This window comes from Dendropsophus ebraccatus, chromosome 5, assembly GCF_027789765.1.
Source record: "Dendropsophus ebraccatus isolate aDenEbr1 chromosome 5, aDenEbr1.pat, whole genome shotgun sequence".
NCBI lineage: Eukaryota > Metazoa > Chordata > Amphibia > Anura > Hylidae > Dendropsophus > Dendropsophus ebraccatus.
This window is the reverse complement of record NC_091458.1, coordinates 49,514,788-49,542,752: the sequence shown is the minus strand read 5'-3', so window position 1 is coordinate 49,542,752 and position 27,965 is coordinate 49,514,788. Positions and strand designations below refer to the sequence as shown.

General features: G+C 44.2%; 1 protein-coding gene across 7 annotated transcripts in view; it reads right to left on the bottom strand.

Moving 5' to 3' along the window:
• Nucleotides 1-27,965, bottom strand: part of FMNL3 (formin like 3) — an 80,000-nt gene that overhangs the window by 13,835 nt on the left and 38,200 nt on the right. For 6 of the 7 annotated variants that reach the window (XR_011363152.1, XR_011363153.1, XM_069970129.1 and 3 more), the window contains exons 2-12: nt 20,655-20,738; nt 17,299-17,379; nt 16,982-17,058; nt 6,667-6,750; nt 6,162-6,314; nt 5,276-5,387; nt 4,407-4,483; nt 4,160-4,253; nt 3,089-3,163; nt 2,893-3,003; nt 2,636-2,785 (exon numbers count right to left, since the gene is read on the bottom strand). Coding sequence is in view for 5 of the 7 variants with exons in the window: in XM_069970129.1 (XP_069826230.1) it covers nt 2,636-2,785; nt 2,893-3,003; nt 3,089-3,163; nt 4,160-4,253; nt 4,407-4,483; nt 5,276-5,387; nt 6,162-6,314; nt 6,667-6,750; nt 16,982-17,058; nt 17,299-17,379; nt 20,655-20,738 (1,098 nt within the window). In the remaining 2 variants the exon portion in view is untranslated. The remainder of the gene's footprint in view (nt 1-2,635; nt 2,786-2,892; nt 3,004-3,088; nt 3,164-4,159; nt 4,254-4,406; nt 4,484-5,275; nt 5,388-6,161; nt 6,315-6,666; nt 6,751-16,981; nt 17,059-17,298; nt 17,380-20,654; nt 20,739-27,965) is intronic. The other variant, XM_069970131.1, reaches the window with a different exon arrangement.

The following is a 27,965-nucleotide window of genomic DNA, read 5'->3' as shown; positions in this document are numbered from 1 at the left end:
TGAATAATACATTCACACCACTATGGTACTGTTCCAAGCTATCTCATCATATGGTAAAAAAAAAAATAGCAAACCAAAGTAGCTGGCTGGATTCTGCAACCTTTTGTCCATCCCTGTTCTCAGAGTATGATTGCTATTGACTGGTTCACTGAGAATTGCATGTCTATGGGGACATCTCTGTGATGTCAACCATACCCGTGGCCACTCACAGTCCCTAAAATCGTTTGAATTGGCTGTCAGATTTGGCTGGGTCCAAACTCCTGAAAAGTCATGTATGGCACTAAGGCTTCCTAGGTTTTATTGAACAATGGAGATTTGCAAGGCTAATGTAAGGTTGATAGTAGCAGCTGCCAATTTTAAAGACTGATCCAAAATGAATCCAAAAACTTTATTGGACACCATGTAGACTTGGTGTCCAATTAACTTTTTGGAAAGAACCTCCTGAATGCTGTTGGACTTTCTCCATACCAATAACCGGCAGACATCCTACCGTGATCAGAAACACAAGGGACCACCAGTGCTGCTAAAACCTTACATTACCTCAGCTTTGATCCGAAATGAATGTCAAAGGTTTAGAATTTGCAGATTCTTTTCAGTCGTAATTCTACCGACAAAGACTTCACTTCCTCACAAACACTACTGCATCCTTCACACTTGCTTTCATACCATTTCTAATATACAGAGAGATTCCTCCTCCTTCCCTGATCGCCATGAAAGGCCCAGTTACGTGATGGGTCTAGCAATGTCTCAACAATACCAAGTACATCAATGTGTTCTTCCAGTACCAGGTGTCAAAGCATCCTCACATCATTATCCTTGGAGGCCTGGAGACAGTAAAGACCTTCATTTTCTTGAAGTCCTTTTCAGTCCCTCTAACTACATTAACCAAGCCATTTTGGCCCCCCTAATCCATCCCTCCATCCTCCATATCTACCCTTCTATTTGTTTCTTCAGTGAGCAGTGTACTCTTTATCAATAGCCCTTAGTGTTGCATCCTCCAGATCTCTAATGTGTGCTTATAGATGGGCAATATGCTGATATCTGCTCCAGCGTTATTCACACTTGCACCAGTCGTGCGTATCTATGGCACACTGTGCACTGAAGAAACCCTCCGATCCTGCTATCCCTTATCCCAGTGTAAAAAAGAAAAGTACTTACAAGGACTTCAAACTCCTGCCTATTACTCCACTTATACACAAGCCACTCGAAAACAATCCCAGAATGAGCAAGCTCAGCCTGAGTCCTGGAGATACACCTATATCACCTGAGAGCACATTACCCGCCCCTAGGTGCACAGCAGACTAGAGAAAACAAGTATTAAGTTGTCTCATTAAAATAAATAATCTGTGGTTTTAAAGAAAACCAGTACAAAATAATATTCTTTTGGTACCACACCCCTGACCTTCTTCATCGCCTCTACCCGGACACTCCATCGGTTTGTTGGAGATGCTCGACAGGGGTGGGGACCCTCCAACACATTTTTTGGGACTGTCCTAAGCTTCAACCATACTGGAGGGGAATACAGGGCCTGTTGGCGGTAGTGTTGGGAACAGTAGTGCCTTTGGACTCGATGACATATATTCTGAATCTTCCACCTAAAACCCTGTCGAAGCCTTCAGCCAGACTACTCCTCCACGTGTTAACCGCAGCCAAGTGTCTCCTTGCTAAATACTGGAAGCAAACTTTAATCCCATCAGCACTTGAACTAGTCAATCGCATTCAGGAAGTGAGACGACTGGAATTTATGACTGCAGCACAAGAACACCGTATAGAGAAATGCGAGCAAATATGGACACTATGGGATGTTTATTATGATCTGTTGCACCGAACGTGAATCTGTGAGGGTACTCTGCCTTTATGATTAGGTTGTTTTTCCTTTTCCCTGCCTCCCCGCTTTGTCTCCTGTGATGTCTCTGTCTTGTCCTTGTCTTGTCTCCCCCCAGTTATTTGGCTATAGGTAGCCCTATATTGCAGTTCAGTTTAATAGCTTACTTGATTAGATTGCTTGATTGATGTAAGTGGGTCGGCTGTTCCCTGCCCGTACTGGAGGGCTGGCCCTAAATGTTCTTTTACATACTTCTCTGCTCAGCCGTGTGGCCCATTGTTATGACTGTTTCTACTGAATGTTTGACATATTCTGCATATTTTTTTTTCTTATACTGTTAAAAATAAAAAAGCTCTTGAAAATAAACAATTTATAAAAAAAAAAAAAAAAAAAAAAATCTGTGGAAGGGAGTAAACATTTAAGCAGACAAAGGCATCTAGAACTGGGAGACTTTTACTTGTGAAAATTCACTGACAATTCTATGTATTGACAGTGATGTATAGGACTCAGGTCATGTTTTCATATATCATGGCCGAAACCACGCCACAATGTATTCGCCAATATGCATGCCATGTTGCTGAGATTGACTGGCAACATTGTCCAGATATTGGTGTTCACATAGGGGCATGGTTTTGTCTGCTTGGATTCCTAGGTATGGGAGCCCAATGTCTTACGATCTATCAATAGGTCAAAAATCTGATAGATATCTCCAGCCTGGTAAAGTCTCCTCTAAAAGCACCAAAATAGAGATGTTTTTTATTTAAAAGGGTGAAGCCCTGTATCCATTGAAAGCAGCCTGAGTTTACTCACATGAGACAGATGTTCCTCCAACTCTTCCACTTTCTCAAGTGCCACATTCTTAGTCTCTGCATCTTCCAAGAGACCCCCGACATCAAACACGTTGTCCAGATAGGCCTGGATCTGAACCAAGAGTTTCTCACTTTCTGTGTGCTTGGACTTCTATTGGGGAACAAAATATCAGAGTTTAGGTCAGATGTCAAAGCAAGAACTTTATGGTTCAACCTCTTTTCTATGCATCCCGGAAAAAAAAAGGTTTTTATCCTTACTTCTAGAAATTCTTCAAGGCCCAACTTGGTAAACTCATACTGAAGATGTACTCGGAAATTCATGTCTTCCACAGAATGGACAACGATGTTAATGAACTGCATACATGCCACCTGTGGAGATGACCGCTTAGTAACACATACAAACTAACCTTCAATGGAGTAAGAATATTTAGCAGAGATAAATCTCTTCACTTACCATAAAATCTATGTTGCTATCCTCATTCCTGAAATATTCCATCAACTTCTCAAAGCGATGCTTTTCTTTACAGACCTGAATAGAATATACCAGATTCATTAAAGCTTTGTCTTACTATGACGCAAATTTCGCTGCATAAGTTCGGCCATATAGATTTACTACTAGATCAATCTAATGCAGCAACAGAAGCATTTAGCTGTGCCCTTTTTCTGACTCTTTCTGTACATCCAGATCCCCACCAATCAGAACTTTTGACATATTTCTATGAGATGTAAAATAAAAAAAAATAAAAAATCTAAGTGAACACTTAGGGTACAAACCCACTTGACGTATTTGCTGCGTGAATCAGTCTTAAAAAATAAGCAGGCAAAACGCAGGTTGGCTTTATACAATTGTTCTGTGTTAAAATACGCAATTGCGTATTTTTGAAGCTTGTTGTTAGCAAAGCATCAGTTGTTAACAACCTGTGCGAAAAACGCATGTAGCTTCACGCTTCAAAAATACGCAATTGCGTATTTTAACACAGAACAATTGTATAAAGCCAACCTGCGTTTTGCCTGCTTATTTTTAGGACTGATTCACGCAGCAAATACGTCAAGTGGGTTTGTACCCTAAATATAAAAATGTATGCCTATAAATGTAATAAAAGGAGAAGTCTGTCCATGTAATTTTTTTCCCAAAATGCAGGGGTAGAAGGGGAACATAAAAAACTATGTCAACTCACCTCTCCCAATTTCTGCTCCAGCATCTCCACCAGAGCAGTCGTTACAACCTGGTTTATGGACTGGCCGCCCAGCCAGTCAGTGAATGGGTCAGGGCACCGCTGCAGTCACTGATTGGCTGAGCGGCCAGTCCATCAACAGAGTTGTGAAATCAACAAAATTAGGGGGGAAAACGCCTTTCGGTGGGGGTCTTGAGGCCAATCACGCAATGGATCGCGGGCACAGGGAGAGAATTGGTTATGTGCGCCTCCGCCCCCTTTCAGATCTTAGCCAGGGCCAGACTTCTCCTTTAAGGTTCTCTGTACTGACCACTCTTTGCAATATCTGTTGTCCGAATGTCTATTCTTACCTCTTTGAAGTTGTCAAAAGCAGACAGAATGATTTCATGTCCTCCTCGGACAAGACATACAGCCGCCAGTAGTTCTAAGACCAGAGCTTTAGTCCTAAGTGTAAAAAAAAAAATAGGGTTAATTTCGAGGTAAGAATTTTTTATAATTATTAAAACTATTAACATACTACAGTAGAGAAAGACATAGAGAATCATTCCTGCAATATGCAGGAGGTAAAAATACGACAATGTGCACAATGCAGGTTACCTTGGATTCTTGTTGTTCAAGCTAAGAGCGATTTCATTGACCGCATGAGGATGAGACATTACCAGATTGAAGCCATACTAGAATACAAAAAGAAAAAAGTTTTCATATACTTAAGTAATCCGTTCAGAGTTAGGACCACAATCCAATATTGTGTTTTTTTTGGGGGGGCAATAAATCTCTTAAAGGGGTTGAGTAAGACAAACAATTGCCTATGCTTAGTATCCGCTCACAGAAGGAGAGAGCTGCAAACCCAGGTACAGCCAGAACAAAATGCACAGAGCTGTGTCTGGTCAGCTAGTGAGAGCGCAGCTATACCTTCGATCAGCTGATCAGCAGCGGTCCTGGGAGTCTAAACCATTAGTAATGAGCAAGCTGCCAAACGGCATTTGACTAGGCTTGTTTGGATAATTTAAATGCTGGCCTAGGACTACAAGGAAAATGATTGATACAGCCTAAGGCTGGGTTCACACTACGTATATTTCAATCAGTATTGTGGTCCTCATATTGCAACCAAAACCAGGAGTGGATTAAAAACACAGAAAGGCTCTGTTCACATAATGTTGTAATTGAGTGGATGGCCGCCATTTAATGGCAAATATTTGCTGTTATTTTAGAACAACTGCTGTTATATTGAAATAATGGCCGTTATTTACTGTTATATGGCGGCCATTCACTCAATTTCACCATTGTGTGGACAGAGCCTTTCTGTGTTTTTAATCCACTCCTGGTTTTGGTTGCAATATGAGGACCACAATACTGACAAATATACGTAGTGTGAACCCAGCCTATAGCTGTATCTAGGTTTTCCAGGACTCCCAACATCAATTTACATCAATCAGCAGCATATTTTATAACTATATTTTCCTTACCTGGTAGTTCATTATAGCCCTTAGGCACATGATGCACACGTGTACGTCGTCCTTCTGACTGACCAACCTGGAGTTTTTCAGAGCTTTCTTTCCTGGCAATGTATTGTAGCTGCTATTGGGAGAAAGCAATTTGATAACCGTTTAGTGACTTGCTGGCTTTGTCGGCTATTCACATGACATAAGCTTCAGCCTTCTCTAGATACACAAGACTACAATGGTAAATGAGATTATAGCAAAGTTTTGGTTAAGACATTTTGATGGCATTAACACTCCAGCAATGGCAAGTAATGATTACAATGTGGTTGGTTTCTTGTGACAGTAACACCCAAAAAATAAAAGGGGTCGTACAATGGCAATATAATCTACATTAGTGGACAAGCAGTAACTGCATCTATTTTACAAAATGCACTTGTTACCATTGAGGTTAAAAAGCACTGTGCTTATTATATAAACCCATATGTAACCTACTCTAGGTACATGTAACTTACAAGCCCCACAATTTATTGGTCTACCTATGGTGGTTCCCACGTACCAGCATGAAAAATAGGGAAATATTTAGTCACTGGATGGGAGATGAATCCATCCACGCAAGAATACAATGAAGACAATAGGGATTTTGCAGTTCAGCATCCAAATGAAGGGATGATTTTTGTAGAACATGATAATATAATGTAACGTGATAATATAGAACATCATAATATAATCTACCCACCAATAGAAGGACAACAATAAAATATAAGAAGCTAGGAGCTTCGGGATGGACCCTTTATATTTCTAGGTGCTACTTGCTCACATTTTCATGAATGGACCAGATATGGCAGAATCACAAACATGGCATACTGGCAGGATGGCTGCAGGGATCAGGAGCTAGCACACAAATACATACCGGAGCACAGACTGGCGGGCAGAGCGAGCGAGGCCGTTGGTGAAAGGGGCAGGGAGGGCGTTGGGATTCTGCAGATCCTCGATGGATCTGCTCCACGATTTTGACTTTTCAACCAAGCCATCCTCCCCGTTTTCCAGGCCATCAAAATCAAACCTACATCAAAGGGATACAGAAGAAGCTTGAGCGGCCAGGGGGCAGAGAGAGGACTGGATAAAGCAAAGCTACAAAGCAGCAGAATGGTTTCCAGACTGAAAATGTGCAATGGCTGGAATGGCTGGGACCAAAACATAGACGACTGCAAACTCAGCTCCAGATGGAAGGCGGTGCAGGGTGAAAACTGTTATTTGGAACACATGCTTCTACTTCAGCACTGAGACACGACTGTACAGTGAATCATGGCCATTATTAGTGTGCAGCATGTGGAGATTTCCTTCTCCATAGGCCACCCTAAGCTCTTATTACTTCTCTCCCATGTGTATTCCTGCCTGGTGCAGTCTATACTTACATAACCGCACACTGTGCAAAGGAGAGATACTCCACCAAAACATCCAGGCCCTTGTTGTCATTGTTCAAGAACTCTCGCACCCACCTGCAAAACAAACCATAAGAGTTTATGTCATAAAAGGGCATATCATTACTATTGTATTAAGCTTTGTTTACATCAGTTTTAAAAACAATGAAAGCCACAAGTGCTGGAATTGTTGCAAGACGTACATATGTGGTGCCCTGTGAACCCCAGTTACTTATAATGGGTCAGGTTTTTCTAATGTGGTTTATATGAATAAGGATACATCCACATCTGAAACTTGCAGTTTATTGAAGTCTTAGAGAACTCACAATGTAATAACATCCCCATTTAATGTGTAATTGACAGCTCCAGTGGATAACCCTTGGCCTGTGCACTAACACAGTGTAGAAGCCTATGAGGGCTTCAACTATGTCAGGAAAGAAAATAAACAGACTTGAGCACTGTTTTGTCTGGGATATGCCATCATTACCCAGCAGCCTAAGTCACAAGATAAGTCAGCAGTTCAATAGAAGACAGAGATCTACAGAAAATAATGATAGCAATAGGTTTAAGGAGGAGCAGCCAGGAAAACTGCCCTATATGTAGTGCGAAAAACCACCTATAAACACCCATGCTGTATGTACAGCTAGTGCTGCCCCAGGCACACGGACTGAATTAGGGCAATTCCACAGAATTCTGTCACAAATACAGAAAAGACTTCATGCATTACATACAGAGCTTGTTGCAAGTTCCCTGCAGACCTCATCATCACTATTCACAGAAAGTGGTAAAATCAATCACAAAGCCCCAACATACTGAGCGGCTGCCGCTGATCATCATCAGCAGGTAACCCCCAGCAGTTCTGATTCATGTAAATTAAATCAAAAATGGGCGAATTTTTTTCCCCACCAGTCCATAGCATGACGGCAGCAGCATGTTTTAGCGGCCCACCACCACCTCCACCGCTGCGCAGTTGTCAGACTACAGATTTTTTTCATATAAAGTACAACACATGTACCCCATTGGTAGAGTTTGAGTATTCAAGGGGCTTGTCCAAAGGATAATTTAAATGGGCAGCCTGTATGACATTTTTTGTTTTTTTAAAAGCATTATGATTCAGCCTATGGCTATATCCATGTTTCCAGGACTCCCTAGGGCTGCATCCAACTTCCTCAGCTACCCATAATCAAATGCCAAGCATTCAGGATCAGACAAGCATTGAGCACGCTTGAGGCTCGCTTACCTCTAATGTAATGATAACCCCCAAACCCAGTCTTATAGAAAGCTTTATAAATCTGGTTTTCCGTAATGAAAGGAAGTATTATAAGAATGCCTGCATATATGAGATCTACAACCCTTCATCCAGGGGCTCTACCATCTATTAATTCTATATTACAAAGTGCTATTTTAGTACTATGTCTATTAGAACCATTAAAGTGAATTTGTCAGCCGCAATGAACAGTGAACACCGTAAATAGCTGTTACCTTTCATATCCCTGTGTCTGTGCCTCTGCTTCCAGAACATAGAAAGATCATTGCATCCTATTGGACAAAGTGTCAAAGAGGCTTTCCCAAGCTCCTGAAGTGCCATCCTCATTCACGCCTCCCATCCCTGACCCTGCCTCAATAACAGTCAGTTGGACGCTTAGCTCCAAGCAGGGAAAAAGCTGGAAGAGGGAGCTAGGAGGTGTTCCAGCTTGTATCTTTCATCACTCAATCCAGGTCCCCAGTGATGCCTACAAACTATATCACAAAAAGCCATTTACCTATCAGTATGTTTCTATAGTGTGGTGGGAACAGGAGAACATGGAGGAAGTCAGGAGGAATGTGCCAACTCCATGCAGATGTTCCTTTTGGTCGGCTGGGAGCCCAGGAATCGAGAGCTGCAATGCAACAATGCTAACCACTGAGCCACTGTTCTGTCAAGCTGTTAACAAGTCTTGAAATCTTCCATTATCACTGTATTATTAGGCAGATTTTCCAATCCAGAGTCTGAAAAAGCTAGGTGTCAGCGAGCTGTACTGGCAGTCACCCAGCTTTCCTAGATGCTATGAACTAAGAAACAGGTCTCTACAGAACTCTACCTAACCGGAGGAGATCTATTTGTATTTTTTATAAAGGACAGTACAGCGAGAGAATAATAACCAGAACATGTCTATTATATCGCCTGGATGGATTTAACGACAAATACTAATTTATTCATGAACCCAGATGACTCTTATGTGTAAACCAAGGTGAGCAAGTAAAAATCCCAGCCAGGGTCAATGATTCCACTTTTACTTTAAGCAAAATGAACAACACAAAAAGCAAAATTCTGCAGACCCTTATCAAGGCGATGAAAAGTGTAGGTTATAGGAAACGTAGTGGTAGGAGGAAAGCGTTTGCACCTTGTCCACCTCCTGCCGAGTCACTATGGGGGCTGCGGTGGGGAGTGTATGTGGTGCTCGGTGAGAGAACATGAACATATGAGTCACTTGTGGCATGAGGGGGGCTGATGGGACCTCTGTAGAAGGATGTTGTAGGATGATCCACTCAGATTAGACACTAGTACCATCTAAAATGAAGCCTCTAAACTCCTATTCCTATGTCAAAAGATACTTTTTATTTTCATAAACATAAAGCAATGTAACAATGTTTTTTTTTTATACTTGTAGCTAGTGACTCTATAGTTAAAGGGAATCTGCCAGCTGCAATTCAGGTTCCAAACTACTGACACTGTGAGGGTGCGTTTACACAAACAGATTTACCTGACAGATTTTTGAAGCCAAAGCCAGGAATGGATTTGAAAAAAGCAGAAATCTCAGTCTTTCCTTTATGACTTGCTCTCTGTTTATAGTCTGTTCCAGGCTTTGGCTTCAAAGATCTGTCAGATAAATCACTCAGCATGAGATGCTGTTAGGACAAGGAGACACAAGGCACCTTTCATATATCCAGAACACAGAAAAATCCTTTTATTCTCCTAAATTGTCCCAGAAACGTTCCCAAGTCCCTGCTCTGATGCAAACTGGTATGCCTCCTCGCTACAACTTGTATCCACAACATGTAAAATACATTTTGGAGCAAACCATTGAATTGCAAGGGGAATTCCACAGTGGATCTGATCCATGTGAAACTAGTCTTATGCGTTATTAAAGGGGGAGGGCCTCAGTCACGACTTCCCACAAGCTTGGGCTCTCACTGTAGATGGCTTCTTGACTTGAATATAAGCAGTGTAAAGTATATGCTGGCAATTTGACCCAGCTTAAAGTGCATTTGTAATGGATGCAGAATGACAACAAATAGTGCACTGAGAGGCGCACTGGCACCATAACATTAGGCCAAGTCATAAGCTCATGAAGTCAATAGATTACACTTCCATCACTTGCTGTACAGACAATGACTTTGTGTACATTGTCAGACATGTTTATAGTAGTGTAGTGAGCGTGCAGGGTGGTACATCTAAAGGTAGATTTCCATCTAACATCTATGACCAGCCTGCCACCATTTCTGCATGGAAATGCATGTACATTACTATTTTATCTTGATATAAGATATAAGATAACGCCACGCTTTTACTTTTATAAAAATAAATGCTCAGACCTCATTTTAGGCCGTACACTAACGCTATAGTTCTGGTGGCTGCATGATGAATGAGGCTTTTTAAACACAGAAGATCAAGTAATGCCAAAAATGACTCATATGCTTCTAGAATTTATACAATCACGTGCACACTCTTCAGTATATATATACATATATAGTACTGTATATGTACTACGGCCATAGGAGTTACTGCATGATGGCATCCATACTACACTCTGCTGCTATCTGTTGCACAGATGACAATAGAGGTTCTACTACTTTATCCTCTCCCTTGAAGCTGCAGCTTCTCCATGATATACACAGGCTCTGGCACATGACTCAGTCTGACACTGGAGCTGCGGACCTACTTTTTCCCTTCTCAAGCCAGCGGGCCGCCTATTTCCTGTCTGCTGCCTCTACCGTCCCCCCACCACCTCCTGCACATTTCCTGTCTGACTACATGCTCTATTTCTGGGGTTGCTTACAGCTGACGTATGCCTGAATCCCACCTAAATGATGCCAAGAAGTAGTCTTTTTTTTTTTTTTTTCTCCCAATTCGCTTCTGCATATATTCAGGTTACTTTGTTCCCACAAGCTACTAGTCTGCCGTGCTGGTTAACTTCCAACCTAGAAAGACTGATGCCAAAAACCTCTTACGTAATACATCTTTCACAGCACATTACATTAGTCTACTATGATATCCCTATAGCATTGTATTCCTTGTAAATGACACAGCTGCTGCTCAACTTTCCTTAAAAAGAGGGCACTTTATAAGAATTACTGACTGGATAACAAGAAACAGTTTAAAATGAGGTTCTGCAGCAACTGGGGCGTCTGTCTCACTGTTTGGTGTCATTCCCTGTACTAATGACTTCTGCCATGAGAGAAATCATTTTGTGTTACCTATAAACATTACCCTGTATGCCATTGTTTTCCTATGGCTCTCCAGATGTTTCAAAACTACAATTACCAACACCACTGGATAGCCAGTGGCAGTCCAGGCATGGTGGTAGTTGTAGTGCCACAGGTTGGGAAACATTGCTTATGGGACCCATGCGGTAAGAGGACCCGGATAAGCATGATCTGCATCCACTGTATGCCACCAACCCCCATTCCCTTAGTACACCAACCCCCCCCCCCCCTCCTTTTTTTTTTGGTGGGTTGGTGGGCTGCGGTCAGTGGGAGTGGGGCCCGCAACTGTACATCAGAAAAGGAACAGAGAAGCAGAAACTGCCAGCTTCCTGCACACAAAGGAAAGTGTTGAAGCACCTGATCACATGATTCAAAGGTCCTCAATACTACTGTGTGGAGATCATCCCAACTACAGGAAGAGGAGGGGGAAGACTGAAAGCTGTAAGTCCTGTTTCTATGTATGTGTGTCAATGTGCGGAACATCTCCCCGGCAGGCATATGGTGGCGTGGCAAATGGAAAGAAGAGCGGCACACCTCCAGGCCGGCATACGGAGTTCGGGCGGACAGGGAGCAGAGCAGACAGGCCGGGGGAGCAGGAGGCATGTCGCAGGGTGACACGGATGGGACCAGAGGTGCACAGGGAACAGAGTGGCACACTTCCCGGCAGGCATATGGCGGCGGGGCCGACGGGGAGCAGAGTGGATAAGCTGGGGGAGCAGGAGGGGTGTAGCAGGGGAAATGAGCAAAACAGGGAGCAGAGAGGAGGCGGACAGGGAGCAGAGTGCACAGGCTGGGGGGAGCAGAGAAGCGATACGGTAGGCAAATTCTATGTCGCAGGGGGAAATGATAGAATTCATTCCATCTTTTCCCTGAAAAGGGTCAGGGATTTGATCAAATCCCTAGGGAAATCATAGAGCGGCGCGGTCATTTCATCATTTCCCGGGATTTCATCAAATCCATGATTCTATAATTTTACTGCAACATTTATACATTTGCAATAGTATAATTACATTCCAGAGTAAATGTGTGTATGTCAGTGGTATAGCTGTATATATCTTAATGGTGCCTCTGTGTGTGTGTACACTCACCGGCCTTCGTGGCATAGATACAACAAGGTGCTGGAAGCATTCCTCAGAGATTTTGGTCCATATTGACATGATGGCATCACACAGTTGCCGCAGATTTGTCGGCTGCACATCCATGATGCGAATCTCCCGTTCCACCACATCCCAAAGATGCTCTATTGGATTGAGATCTGGTGACTGTGGAGGCCATTTGAGTACAGTGAACTCCTTGTCATGTTCAAGAAACCAGTCTGAGATGATTCTAGCTTTATGACATGGCGCATTATCCTGCTGAAAGTAGCCATCAGATGTTGGGTACATTGTGGTCATAAAGGGATGGACATGGTCAGCAACAATACTCAGGTAGGCTGTGGCGTTGCAACGATGCTCAATTGGTACCAAGGGGCCCAAAGAGGGCCAAGAAAATATTCCCCACACCATGACACCACCACCATCAGCCTGAACCGTTGATACAAGGCAGGATGGATCCATGCTTTCATGTTGTTGACGCCAAATTCTGACCCTACCATCCGAATGTCGCAGCAGAAATCGAGACTCATCAGACCAGGCAATGTTTTTCCAATCTTCTAATGTCCAATTTCGATGAGCTTGTGCAAATTGTAGCCTCAGTTTCCTGTTCTTAGCTGAAAGGAGTGGCACCCGGTGTGGTCTTCTGCTGCTGTAGCCCATCTGCCTCAAAGTTGGACGTACTGTGCGTTCAGAGATGCTCTTCTGCCTACCTTGGTTGTAACGGTTGGCTATTTGAGTCACTGTTGCCTTTCTATCAGCTCAAACCAGTCTGCCCATTCTCCTCTGACCTCTGGCATCAACAAGGCATTTCCGCCCACAGAACTGCTGCTCACTGGATGTTTTTTCTTTTTCGGACCATTCTCTGTAAACCCTAGAGATGGTTGTGCGTGAAAATCCCAGTAGATCAGCAGTTTCTGAAATACTCAGACCAGCCCTTCTGGCACCAACAACCATGCCACGTTCAAAGACACTCAAATCACCTTTCTTCCCCCATACTGATGCTCGGTTTGAACTGCAGGAGATTGTCTTGACCATGTCTACATGCCTAAATGCACTGAGTTGCCGCCACGTGATTGGCTGATTAGAAATTAAGTGGTAACGTGCAGTTGGACAGGTGTACCTAATAAAGTGTCTGGTGAGTGTATATATGTGCGACAGTGTGTGTGTGTGTGTATATGTGCGACAGTGTGTGTGTATATATATATATATATATATGTGTGTGTGTGTGTGTGTCATTGTGTGTTCAGGAGTTGGTAAACACCATAGGCCATGTATGGGGATGGGGATGGGGGGGGGGGGCACAGCTTCCATTGACCCGTACAATTTTTGCAATGGGGCCTCATGAATATTAGCTGCACCCCTGCTTACAATTCACCCACACCTAATGTGTACTCATTCCATAATGGGCGCATGCAGTTTTGGCAATGGTACAAGGCTGGAGCAGTGTCCAAAGGAATAAAAAATACAATATACAGGAAGTGGTAATGTTCCTGTTCTTCGGTTTCCTTCCCAGTTGCCACCTCTCAGGCTGGTGTGCCAGGACGCATCACAGCACATACTGCGGATATCATCTAGTGACACCTGCACTGGTCCTTCTATGTACACTCATACACTCTGCAGCACCTTATATTTCAGCAGTGTCAGCCATTTTCCATAAATAGAGGGGTTTCCTATGTTTTATTGATATGCAAAAAGGTCAGCGGAACCTCAGTTACAAGTCTCAAAACACAGGACTAGCCAGATATTCCTCCATTGAAGGACCTAGCAAAGGCATGGCTTCTGTACAGAGACCACCAAGACCACCATATTAAGTGGCCCCTTAACTGAGGCTCGCAGACATTTTTGCACATTGATATTTCCCAGGGGGCAATGCACCTAGAATTTCACAGCATAGAGAGCTTCTTTGTCTGGTCTCCCTAAGATCAGTGATCTGTTTGCCCTATTGGTCTACTAGGCATAGCTCCCACATAGCCAAAATCCTGCTCCACACTGATGAGGGGCAACACCCCTAAAAAGCTGTCTGTGGATAGATACCTGGCCTTGGTATTTCCCTGGTCATGTCATCAGAATCGTAATTGACCTGGGTATTAACTAAGGGGGCCACTTAATATGGTGGCCAGGTCCTTCCCTGGAGAGATATCTGACTAGTCCGGTGTTTTGAAACTCGTAACTGAGGCTCTGCAGACCTTTTTGCATACTGATGTTTCCCAGGAGGCAATGCACGAAGGATTTCACTGTATTGAGCGCTGTAACCAGCAGCCGACAGTGTCTTCTTTAGGATAGGAGATCCTATACCTATTGGGAAGTAATAATTAAACGTATAGGTATTTTTGCAGAGCAAAAGATTACTTATTCCCCAACGGTTAAAACTTAACCTTTATTTGATTCACTTTATAGGGCAAAAAGGAGTGTGAAGTGCATATACAGTGCTAGTGTTAAAACTAATAGTGCAACTGAACTAGTCTTAACAGAAGATATAGTGTAGTCACCCTTTTGGAGCGATATGATTGACTGGAAACTGGCCAGTGTAATGCAGTTGCAGAAATTGCCGGCCAATAACGCAACTATCAATAGTGTTAATGTTGTGCTTATTGCAACAATAGTTAATGGTTACTGGCTCAGGATATAAGTTACTAATATTGGCGTATGGGACCGATCGCATCCAATATCGAACATCGATAACTGTCAGTACTTTGTGTGTATTCACTTGTCCTTTTAAGTAAGGTTAATAGACAGCGATGTATATCTATGGGATGCAGTCTCCAGAATTCATATGTCTTGGATGCATATGGCAATCAGGTAGACACATCCGGGCCGATCTAGCGCTTGTTGGCAGACTTGCTCAACATAGCGCAGGGGGTGCAAGTATAAGCCCCCATTGGGATCGGGTCCTGTGATGTGGTTAAGACTGATACTCGCTGGCAGTAAGCAAAATTCTTCAGCGACGTACAGTGAATATCAAGCCTGATATTCACTGGCAGCGTACAGCCTGCCCAGTGATATACTGAGGCTAATGATTATACAGGGTGATAGAGGTTCAGCTATTTGAAATCACAAGCTGCTGCTTTGTGATAATAGTAATCGAACCTATAAAATCGGCTACACTCTTTACAGCTATCGCTGTTTGTATGGTATATGGAAAATAGACTATTTGTTAAGTGCATCTAATATAATAAAACGTCAATGCCAATGACCTGACTAGTTTCACCAGCCGCGCTGGCGTTTTCAAAATGCCACTTTGAAAATGCCAGCACGGCTGGTGAAACTAGTCAGGTCATTGGCATTGACGTTTTATTATAACAGATGCACTGAACAAATAGTCTATTTTCCATATACCATACAAACAGCGATAGCTGTAAGGAGTGTAGCCGATTTTATAGGTTTGATTACTATTATCACGAAGCAGCAGCTTGTGATTTCAAATAGCTGAACCTCTATCACCCTGTATAATCATTAGCCTCAGTATATCGCTGGGCAGGCTGTACGCTGCCAGTGAATATCAGGCTTGATATTCACTGTACGTCGCTGAAGAATTTTACTTACTGCCAGCGAGTATCAGTCTTAACCACATCACAGGACCCGATCCCAATGGGGGCTTATACTTGCACCCCCTGCGCTATGTTGAGCAAGTCTGCCAACAAGCGCTAGATCGGCCCGGATGTGTCTACCCGATTGCGATATGCATCTAAGACATATGAATTCTGGAGACTGCATCCCATAGATATACATCTATCTGTCTATTAACCCTACTTAAAAGGACAAGTGAATACACCACAAAGTACTGACAGTTATGGATGTTCGATATCGGATGCGATCGGTCCCATACGCCAATATTAGTAACTTATATCCTGAGCCAGTAACCATTAACTATTGTTGCCATAAGCACAACATTAACACTATTGATAGTTGCGTTATTGGCTGGCAATTTCTGCAACTGCATTACACTGGCCAGTTTCCAGTCAATCATATCGCTCCAAAAGGGTGACTACACTATATCTTCTGTTAAGACTAGTTCAGTTGCACTATTAGTTTTAACACTAGCACTGTATATACACTTCACACTCCTTTTTGCCCTATAAAGTGAATCAAATAAAAGTTAAGTTTTAACCGTTGGGGAATAAGTAATCTTTTGCTCTGCAAAAATACAGACAGTGTCTTCTTTGGCTGGTCTCCCTGAGATCAGTGATCTGTTTGCCATATATGTTTTAAAGATGGTTTACATTGCGAATGAGCTTGGTTTACGTGCAGAATTTTGGTCAGTAAACTAGTCATATGGACTGTGACTAGTCACGGCTCTGTGTCCTGTCAGCATGCTCTCTGGGGTGACTGACAAACAAGGAGGCCGGTTAGCAGATGCAGAGCTGACAGAATAGAGAGCCGTGACTAGTCACAGCCCGGATGACTTGTTCACGGCTCTCCCCCTGCCTTGGGCGCAGGATTACAAAATATTTTACCAGACATGAAGACTACGAAGCCCGGAACCCCCGACACTATTGGTGACCCGGCAGCGAGGTCTGTACAGCGGTTCTGAGAGCCTCATCTGCACAAATGTGCTGACTGGTTCCTTTTAATAGTAAGTTTATGAAACAGTCTCCTGCAGTTCACAAGCAGCGGGGAGAAGCAGCAATCATCTGCGTACTTCTCCCTACCTGTTCTAGCTGGAGGTCTGAAGGTGACAAGTACACTTAAAGAAATAAGATTAAAAAAAATCCTCAGTGACCGTGAACGCAGCTGAACTAAGTACTCACCCTATGTGATTTGTCCTTAGAGATATTTCCAGTTCTCGCAGCACTTTTGTGGACTCTTGGACCCGTCTTCTGAATTTCTGAAATGTTTAAGAAGAACAAAACTATAGGTTATAAATGTGTGATTCCCTGGGGGGCTGACCAGCTGGACACCAAGTTGATCAAGAGTGATAGACGCTATTAGTGGGCCAACCCCTTTAACATTTCCATTTATAGGATAGACAGACTCATTCAGAAAAGAATTGAAGTTTGTTAGCCTGGGCTACAGATTTTATGTGGTATCCACGTGGATATACCTCTATACCAGAATATATCCTTACCTTACGTGTCACTCCCGGGTCTAAGAAAGACTGTAGCTTCTGGATGTAAGTGTGCGGGGGATTTTTGACTTGAAACCGCTCCTAGATACAAAAAGTGGGAAAAATGTCATGTAAATAAAAGTTTAGGTTTAGAAAAGTTTTGTATGACATAAATCCCACTGTCTACATCATGTCCGAAAGGTGTTTGTTTCTATTTTGGTGAAAATGAAGATTTAATTAACTTTATTTGCCAGATGCCCTTAAATGGGCCCTGTCCCTTTTCATCAGTCTGGGTGATGGTGTATACAGGCCGATATGGGGCCATGTAGCAAGCACTAATTAGCAAGACTGGTCCTAGTTTGCAGTGTCTTCAAAAGGCATGATTAATCATGCAGCCAGGCGGTAAAAACGATTGCGTATCATATGTACGGCCATTTGAAGGGGTAGTTAAAAAAAAAAATGTTTACTTTTAAATCTACAGGTGCCAGAAAGTGCCAAAGATTTGTAATTTATTTCTATTAAAAAATCTCATTCCTTCCAGAACTTATTAGCTGCTGTATGACCTGCAGGAAGTGGTGGTTTTCTATGGGGATTTGCTACTGTTCTGGACAGTTCCTGACATGGACAGAGGTGGCAGCAGAGAGCACTGTGTCAGACTGGAAAGAATACACCACTTACTGCAGGACATATAGCAGCTAATAGGTACTGGAAAACTTTTATTTTTTAATAAAGGTAAATTACAAATCTCTAGCTGGGACCAGTTGATCTGAAGTATTTTTTTGGGGTGAACTAACCCTTTAAATTGCTGTCAGCCACACATCCCCTGTTTACACAGGGAGATGTGTGGCCAATAGTTATATATTTTGCAATGCACAAAAGATGTGATAAGCAGAGGATCGGACATTTTCCCACTCCTCGGCTAATCACTGACACTTTTACACAGGCAATTATTGGCCAAAGGAGCATTTCTAGCAACACTCCTAGCCAATAATCAAACCGTGTGAAAGGGCTTAAATAAAGAAGTCCGGCCAAAACGGAAAATACATTGCTGGCATGAAGCGTAGGGACATAATACTTACCAGTCTCTCTGCCCTCATAGCAATGCACCACCATTCCCGCACCCCCGCAGGCCTCCTGCTGCTCCCGCTCCTGTCATATCATGACCTTGCTCAAGAATGCCTGCTCAGTCAGCTAGTGACTGGAGTGGGATACGGCTGCAGTCACTGACTAGCTGATCAGGCCCTTCCCGCCAGCTCGTGATGACACCGGAACCAGCTGGTAACGTGGTGCCACGGGGGCAAAGGGACCAGTAAGAATAGATTGTTCTGTTTCTGTACTGTTTTGACCAGAGTTCTTCTTTGAGTCCATGAAAAATGTCTCCAGCAGTGGGAATGAAATCATAGCCAGCCATTTAGCCGCATGCTTTTCCTTACTATATCTACTGATCAGTGGGGTCTGAACACCTAGAACACAATCGATTAAAACCTTTGACACGTCTTTAAGACAATATAAACTCTGTGCGATCCTGTACAAGCACTATCATGTGGCAGCTCTTCCTAGCACCATTTGTACCATTCTAGACCACCTATTTGACGGTTCACTTTAAATAGCAACATACATTTAGGATATTTACCAGACTGATATTGCTTTGGAATGAACAAAAAAAAAATACAAGAAAAAAAGAAAAATGCCCTGAGCATTAAAAAAAAAAAAAAAAAAAGTGAGAAGAGACTCACATGATGCACCAGTGACTGAAACTACACATCAGCCCTACTTGCTGCAGCCTGGAAATCCTGACATTGTGACGAAGAGACAAATGTGCTGTGTAAACTTCTGTTTTCTGCACATCCTGTTTCTACAAGGGTGGTAAGTGTATTAAATAAGGAGCAGTGCTCATTCCTAGAGACACCAAGGCATTTCCCAGAACTGGAAAATATAGAGTATTATAGGTGCACAGCCATGGGAGGAAAACGACCGGCTTCCTTTAAAAAGAGCATGTCTAGAGAAAATAACCTATTGTTTAGGTCATTTTCACTAGTTCTATGTTTAATACGTGTGTGTGTGTGTGTGTGTGTGTGTGTGTGTGTGTGTGTGTGTGTGTGTGTGTGTGTGTGTGTGGTTTTTTTCCCAGAATCACTATATAAAAAATTCCAAAAAAAAAAACGTAAAAATAAAAAGTGACGAGAAAAAAAAATTACATCAGTATTATAGTTTTTAGTAGTAGAAAATGAAGTAATAATTAAAGTAATACAACTGTTATATCCAACACAAGCACTTATGTGCAATCTGGCGGGTAACACTGTAACCACAGCTTGTATATACAGCCCAAATCCTGCTACAACTGCTGGGATCAGAGATAACTCAGATCCCTATAATTTTAGGTGTTTGCCAGAGGGAGGGAGCTTTTTGTCAGTTCACTGTTACCCAATGAGGTAATAGCAGGCCACTAATGTGTTATGATGGAATGCAAAATTAGACCTAATAAGTTGCTGGTAGCATACGGCTAGGTTCACACTACCATAATAAGGACATATTTTTGCTTTCATACTATGGCTGCACCTAAGTGTGAACCCAAAGCAATAAAAATATGTTTTTATTATGCAAAAGTAATAAGTAAAAAACAAAAACAAGACTGAAAAAAAAACTATCAAACTAACAAAAACACATGTCCTCGGTTGTAAAAATAAATAAATAAATAAATAAATGCTTGGAATGCAACAATGAACAAGACAAAAAAACTATTACACCCGACATGAATGGGTTAATGATAGGCTAAATTGAAGCATTTTACTGTCCTCTCCAGCAGTTTCATTGTGTTCCCAAATTACAAGTAATGTTGTCATGAATTAAAGAGCCAATTCTGACCTTGGAGACAGCCATTTGTCATTTTCCCTACTAGTCATTATAGCTCTCATACCAATATTATTTACTACAGCCTAATGTAATCACATATAAATATCTGCAGACAACATCCACTATAATCAGAGGATGCCGTGCAATGGAATTAGTACCTCACATCTTCTTTTTGCAAATACATTTTTTTTTTTCAGGTACATGAGGCTGATTACATCACCGGGGTTCAACAATGACATCAGAGAAGCGTGTTGTAGAATACTACAGCCAATTCTAATGGTAAAGATCAGATTATTCACCAGTCTCAGCTGCCAGACAGGAAGCTTGGCTGTCACTGACAGATTGGCTTCCTGTGATGGTTGTGTGGGTTTCAACCACAGGACATATACATCTCTTTTGACAAGTAATAGCCAGACTATTTGCATAGCTTTGGCAGTCCAGACATGATGGGAATTGTAGTTTTGCCACAGTTGGTTCCCCATCCCTGCTTTATGACAACTGCTTTTCTATAGCTAGAACCATACCTGGTCACAGATGAGATCCCACTTTTTTTCATTGTCATACTGTCGCAGGAGTCGCGCCTTGTCTGGAGGAAGGTTCATGGAACTCTGGAAGAGACAAGACAAAAGGGATCTATCAGTCGGATCCGAACACTACACTCCTTAACAAAAATGGTGTAAAACAGGTTTTTTTTTACTTTTCTTTAGAACTTTTACATTCTCTTGCTAAAAGTGCGTTTACAGAGAGATTTATCTGACAGATTTTTGGAGCCAAAGCCAGGAACAGACTGTAAACAGAGAACAGGTGATAGCGGAAAGACTGAGATTTCTCCTCTTCTTACATTCATTTGGGGACATTTGTAAGCTCGGTGTAAAAAACACCGGACTTAATAAGTGTCCCCCAAGGAGTCTATCACCAAACTCTCAGCTTCTACAGGTACTGAGTGACTATGCACACAGTACTGTATGCAGTGCCACTCACTACTGAACACTTGAGAGCTGCTGTCCCACTGTGCCACCGCACCGTTCTGCCTCAGTGTGCCACCATGCTAATGTTAGTGTGTGCTACATCTGTAGGGGGCAGCAGTGAGACACAAAGGTTACATGTTTAGGATGTAGGATTAGGGTCACCCTGTTGCTTTGTGTGTGATGGTGGGGCAGAAGACGGCACTCTGTCCAGTCAGTGGTGCTCGTGGTAGAAAGAGATCCCAGGCAATAGAACAAATGAATCCCGGCACTCACCAAATAAATTATGCTTGTTGTATTGATGTGGTTCAAGCAGGTAGAGGTAGAGGACGCGTTTTGGCCTATGGATCAGCTCCATAGAGGCCATAGGCTGAACTGCGTCTTCTATGTACCTGCTTGAACCACAAACACAACAAGCATAATCTATTTTGTGAGTGCCGGGATTCATCTGTTCTATTGCTTAGTGTGTGATGACCCTGCTGCAGAAGTTTTTCATCCTGAACCTCAGCATACCCCTTTAAGAGAATACACAATGTTAAGAAAAAATTTTGGCTATCCCAGGAAATGTATGTAAAGTATTATTATTTGCACCGTATGACTTCTTACTAGGGTGCGGGATGTTCTATCTACTGTCTGTGCACATATGTAGGAGGTGAATAGTTGCCTTTACTTTGCGATATCTTCTCTGGAAAAACACTTATATTCGCACAGTTTGGCATGGTGAAATCCGTGACGATCCAAGGCAGGAGAGAACATTTGGAGTTACACTGTAACAGTATAGGCTTGGCACACAGTGATCACCACAGTATGGTCTGTCTGACACCACACATTTTTTGTATCAGATTCATCCCTATTACAATGGCAGCGATTAAAGTAATTGAAAACTACTGCCATAAGCTTTTACATGCAGCAACTACCAATAGCAATGCTTCAGGCAAGTCATAAAAAGATAGAACCATACAAACTCCCTCTTTACTCTGCTTTAGAACAAGGCTATTGCTAACGTTCTGTAATAGAGGAGCATGTGATAATCATGAGCCGGTCCTTACACTATGAATGGATTGTATGAGTCTCACACGTCCCAGATGCAGGGGCTGATTTTCCTCCCTGGCACAGACACAGCACTACCCAGCTCATCCTGGGCTCTGACCCCCTGCACTACCCACCTCACCCTGGACTCACACACCCTGCACTACCCAGCTCATCCTGGGCTCTGACCCCCTGCACTACCCACCTCACCCTGGACTCACACACCCTGCACTACCCACCTCATCCTGGGCTCACACACCCTGCACTACCCACCTCATCCTGGGCTCTGACCTCCTGCACTACCCACCTCACACACCCTGCACTACCCACCTCATCCTGGGCTCACACACCCTGCACTACCCACCTCATCCTGGGCTCTGACCTCCTGCACTACCCACCTCACACACCCTGCACTACCCACCTCATCCTGGGCTCACACACCCTGCACTACCCACCTCATCCTGGGCTCACACACCCTGCACTACCCACCACATCCTGGGCTCACACACCCTGCACTACCCACCACATCCTGGGCTCACACACCCTGCACTACCCACCACATCCTGGGCTCACACACCCTGCACTACCCACCTCATCCTGGGCTCACACACCCTGCACTACCCACCTCATCCTGGGCTCACACACCCTGCACTACCCACCTCATCCTGGGCTCACACACCCTGCACTACCCACCTCATCCTGGGCTCACACACCCTGCACTACCCAGCTCATCCTGGGCTCACACACCCTGCACTACCCACCTCATCCTGGGCTCACACACCCTGCACTACCCACCTCACCCTGGACTCACACACCCTGCACTACGCAGCTCATCCTGGGCTCACACACCCTGCACTACCCACCTCATCCTGGGCTCTGACCCCCTGCACTACCCACCTCATCCTGGGCTCACACACCCTGCACTACCCACCTCATCCTGGGCTCACACACCCTGCACTACCCACCTCATCCTGGGCTCACACACCCTGCACTACCCACCTCACCCTGGACTCACACACCCTGCACTACGCAGCTCATCCTGGGCTCACACACCCTGCACTACCCACCTCATCCTGGGCTCTGACCCCCTGCACTACCCACCTCATCCTGGGCTCACACACCCTGCACTACCCACCTCATCCTGGGCTCTGACCCCCTGCACTACCCACCTCACCCTGGACTCACACACCCTGCACTACCCACCTCATCCTGGGCTCACACACCCTGCACTACCCACCTCATCCTGTGCTCACACACCCTGCACTACCCACCTCATCCTGTGCTCACACACCCTGCACTACCCACCTCACCCTGGACTCACACACCCTGCACTACCCAGCTCATCCTGGGCTCACACACCCTGCACTACCCAGCTCATCCTGGGCTCTGACCCCCTGCACTACCCACCTCACCCTGGGCTCACACACCCAGCACTACCCACCTCGTCCTGGGCTCACACCCCCTGCACTACCCAGCTCATCCTGGGCTCTGACCCCCTGCACTACCCAGCTCATCCTGGGCTCTGACCCCCTGCACTACCCAGCTCATCCTGGGCTCTGACCCCCTGCACTACCCACCTTACCCTGGGCTCACACACCCTGCACTACCCAGCTCATCCTGGGCTCACACACCCTGCACTACCCAGCTCATCCTGGGCTCACACACCCTGCACTACCCACCTCATCCTGGGCTCACACACCCTGCATTACCCACCTTATCCTGGTCCCATACACCCTGCACTACCCACCTGATCCTGGACTCACACACCCTGCACTACCCAGCTCATCCTGGGCTCTGACCCCCTGCACTACCCAGCTCATCCTGGGCTCTGACCCCCTGCACTACCCACCTTACCCTGGGCTCTGACCCCCTGCACTACCCACCTCACCCTGGGCTCACACACCCAGCACTACCCACCTCGTCCTGGGCTCACACCCCCTGCACTACCCAGCTCATCCTGGGCTCTGACCCCCTGCACTACCCAGCTCATCCTGGGCTCTGACCCCCTGCACTACCCACCTTACCCTGGGCTCACACACCCTGCACTACCCAGCTCATCCTGGGCTCACACACCCTGCACTACCCAGCTCATCCTGGGCTCACACACCCTGCACTACCCACCTCATCCTGGGCTCACACACCCTGCATTACCCACCTTATCCTGGTCCCATACACCCTGCACTACCCACCTGATCCTGGACTCACACACCCTGCACTACCCAGCTCATCCTGGGCTCTGACCCCCTGCACTACCCACCTCACCCTGGGCTCTGACCCCCTGCACTACCCAGCTCATCCTGGGCTCTGACCCCCTGCACTACCCACCTTACCCTGGGCTCTGACCCCCTGCACTACCCACCTTACCCTGGGCTCACACACCCTGCACTACCCAGCTCATCCTGGGCTCACACACCCTGCACTACCCAGCTCATCCTGGGCTCACACACCCTGCACTACCCACCTCATCCTGGGCTCACACACCCTGCATTACCCACCTTATCCTGGTCCCATACACCCTGCACTACCCACCTGATCCTGGGTTAACACTACCCCGCACTACCCACCTTATCGTGGGATCACACACCCTGCACTACCTACCTCATCCTGGGCTCACACACCCTGCACTACCCACCTCATCCTGGGCTCACACACCCTGCATTACCCACCTCATCCTGGTCCCATACACCCTGCACTACCCACCTGATCCTGGGTTAACACTACCCCGCACTACCCAGCTCATTAGGCTCACAGGCCCTGGCTCCACATTTAGAGGACAGTTTGTGCCTCGCCTCCATTCAAGGATGTTATTAGTGATGAGGAGGGAGTTTCCTGAAGCGAGCTGCTGCTCTGGGGTTATCACATCCATCACTGCTGCCTATAAAGGATGAAAAACATTCCCAGGCTGAAGCACATAGGGGCAAAACAGAGGGCGCTAGTCTTCCTACCCATGAAAGAGACTTCATATCCCATTTCTGTTGTGAGTGTGTGTCTGGAACTGAAGAAGTAAACAGTGTATGCAACTTTTCATGCATCTATATTCATCTGAAGGCAAATCAGTGCAGATAAGGACTTGTACATAACAGAGTTACAGGACCATACAAGCTCAGATTCAATACTGTACCTAAAGAGGTCTGTGGGACCAAAACCTACCACCCATTATATGCAGAATAAAATATAGGCATGCTTAACTCTATACCACATTATGGTGGTATTAGAGAGGCATCGGGCATTTACTAATGCTATCTCCTAGTGCAAATTTACATGACTAATTTAGATACATGCACCAAAGATAGCTCAGGCTGTTTGATAAATCTGATGCATTGGGAGACTGTCTAGTCTAAATGCCTCCTACTCTCTAGTATGAAGGCCTTGTACACCAATGTCTGATCAATCTGCCTTAAAAAAAAGTCACTGATGTTATAACTTTCAAAAACAGTAGATGTGATATAAAGCAAGTTTACAATTTATATTCATAATTTTTTTTCGTTAGTTATAATGGAAAACAGGGCACTTCCTGTTTTCTAAAAGGTTTTTTTCTCAGAAAACAGGAAGTCCTGTGTATCCCATCTGAGCGCTCACAGAGAGAAGGCAGTCATGTGACTGATGGACACATTGAGCCGTGACTCTCTGTACTGGCCGGAATTCATGTGTTTAGTCTTTTTTATTCAACCAGAATAAAAATCTGCCTTCAGGAGACTGGACCTGCATTTCTGGTAAGTTCAGTTTTGTTTTACAGCATGAGAACGACAAAAAAATAATTAATGTAAATTGTAAACTTGCTTTTTTTCACATACTGTATACTGTTGATTTAAATTTTGAAAGTTATAACAACAGTGACACTTTAAGTTAATTTCTCCCATCCGGCCCCAGGGTTAAAGGGATACTCCAGTGAAAAGGTTTTCCCAGTAATTGAAATACATTACAAAGTGAAATAACTTTGTAATATGCTTCAATCCCCTATTTGTCCCCTTCCCTATCTTTTCCCCCATTCAATCCCCCGCCAGGAAGTGAAGTAAACTCATTCTTACCTAATGACTGTTGACTCCAGGCTTTTCTGTGGAAGCCATTTTGTGACAATGACATCATGAAGAGGGAGGCGGGTCAAAGCCATGTTAGGCCAGCCTCCCTTTGTCAGATGACTCAGGTTGCTCAGCTCTGATTGGCTGAGCAAGTTGTAAGCCATTCACAAGAGACAAAAAGCATCATGGGAAAGCCCAAACCAGGAAGTGAAGAAAAAATTAAGCCACCAAGTGGAGCTTCAGGGACCTGCAAACAGCAGGAAATTTAAATGTAGACAAACTCAGGAGGAATGGTAAGTGTAATAACTATGTTTGTTTTTTTGTTTTTTATCAGCGCTGGAGTACCCCATTAGGCTGCCGCCATAGAGCTCTGTCTGCAACTTATCTCTCCCAGAACTAAGGGGACGGGCAGTGATTTTCCAACACGCCCAACCGTTATCTTGTCAGTTGCAAGCGACAGGTACAGCCGACAGAGGTATAAGCTGACTGTCCCCTACAACTTACATGAAGATATTATTGTTGTTAAATATTAGTATCACTTAATTTTACAATTGTCAATAATCATATTTCTTACAATATGGATGATAAACAGAAAATGATCATTGTGTGGGTGGCCATTAGTAAAAATTGCAAATCTGGGGCAGAAATCTAAGGCTTTTGGTTTCAGCTATTTTAAGGGTGCAGCACAGGACGTCTAGGAGAAAGACAGAAATCATGATGAGGGTTGTCACCGGCTGAAGGAAAAGTACAATGAGAATGGGCAGAGAGAGCAGATACAGCAACATTCTACATGAGAAGAACCAGGCCTTCCTAATGGCAATGGCATTAGTATAAGCTTTATACAGAAGCCAGTATATAGTCTAATTATTATCTACACGGCTGGAGGCAGATTGTACCATAATTCAGTTATATTACACAGTTCTAGAACATACAGATGAGAATGACGGATGCAGCCGCTAAGCATGGATACAATACATCCAGTAAGTAACATGTTCATAGGATAAATGTGGCAGAATGTCAGAATTCCTCTAATATTATAGCATTGTTGGCTCCGCAATGACAAGCGATCTGCCCTGCTATGGATTAGCTAGTAATGTGGGATTGCAGGCCATTACATTTTGCAAACAATGGGGTCTTAAAGAGCTCTGGCTGTAAACCAGAATGGAGAAAAAAAAATTAGGAACAAGAGCAAATTCCAACCCTTTTAGCAATTTCCAACCCTATTTATAGCAGTGCCTAAATGGGTCAATGAAACTTTTTCTGAGGCGACATAAATGGAAATTTTTGTTTTGCAATTCTGGATACTGTGCAGAATGTGACCAGTTTTGTACATTAGAGGGGTTGTCTGTGGATTTAAAAAATTATATGTGACGGGGTGGTGTAAAAATAAAAAAGATATACTCACATCCCCCAATCCCCACTGTTACCGCACAGGTTTCAGTTTTAACCACTACTTCCTGGTGACAAATCATCCCACAGAAACTCACAGCTCAGCCAGTCAATGGCCGTAGCAGTGTCCCACCTCAACCTCTGACTGCCTGAATAGAAATTTCTAGCAGTGACAACATGACACTAAGAGATAAGCGAACCTCGAGCATGCTCGAGTCCATCCGAACCTGATCGTTCGGCATTTGATTAGCGGTGGCTGCTGGATAAAGCTCTAAGGTTGTCTTGATACAGCCAATGACTATATCCATGTTTTCCACATAGCCTTAGGGCTTTATCCAACTTCAGCAGCCACCGCTAATCAAATGCCGAACGTTCGCGTTCGGATGGACTCGAGCATGCTTGAGGTTCGCTCATCTCTACATGACACCAGTAA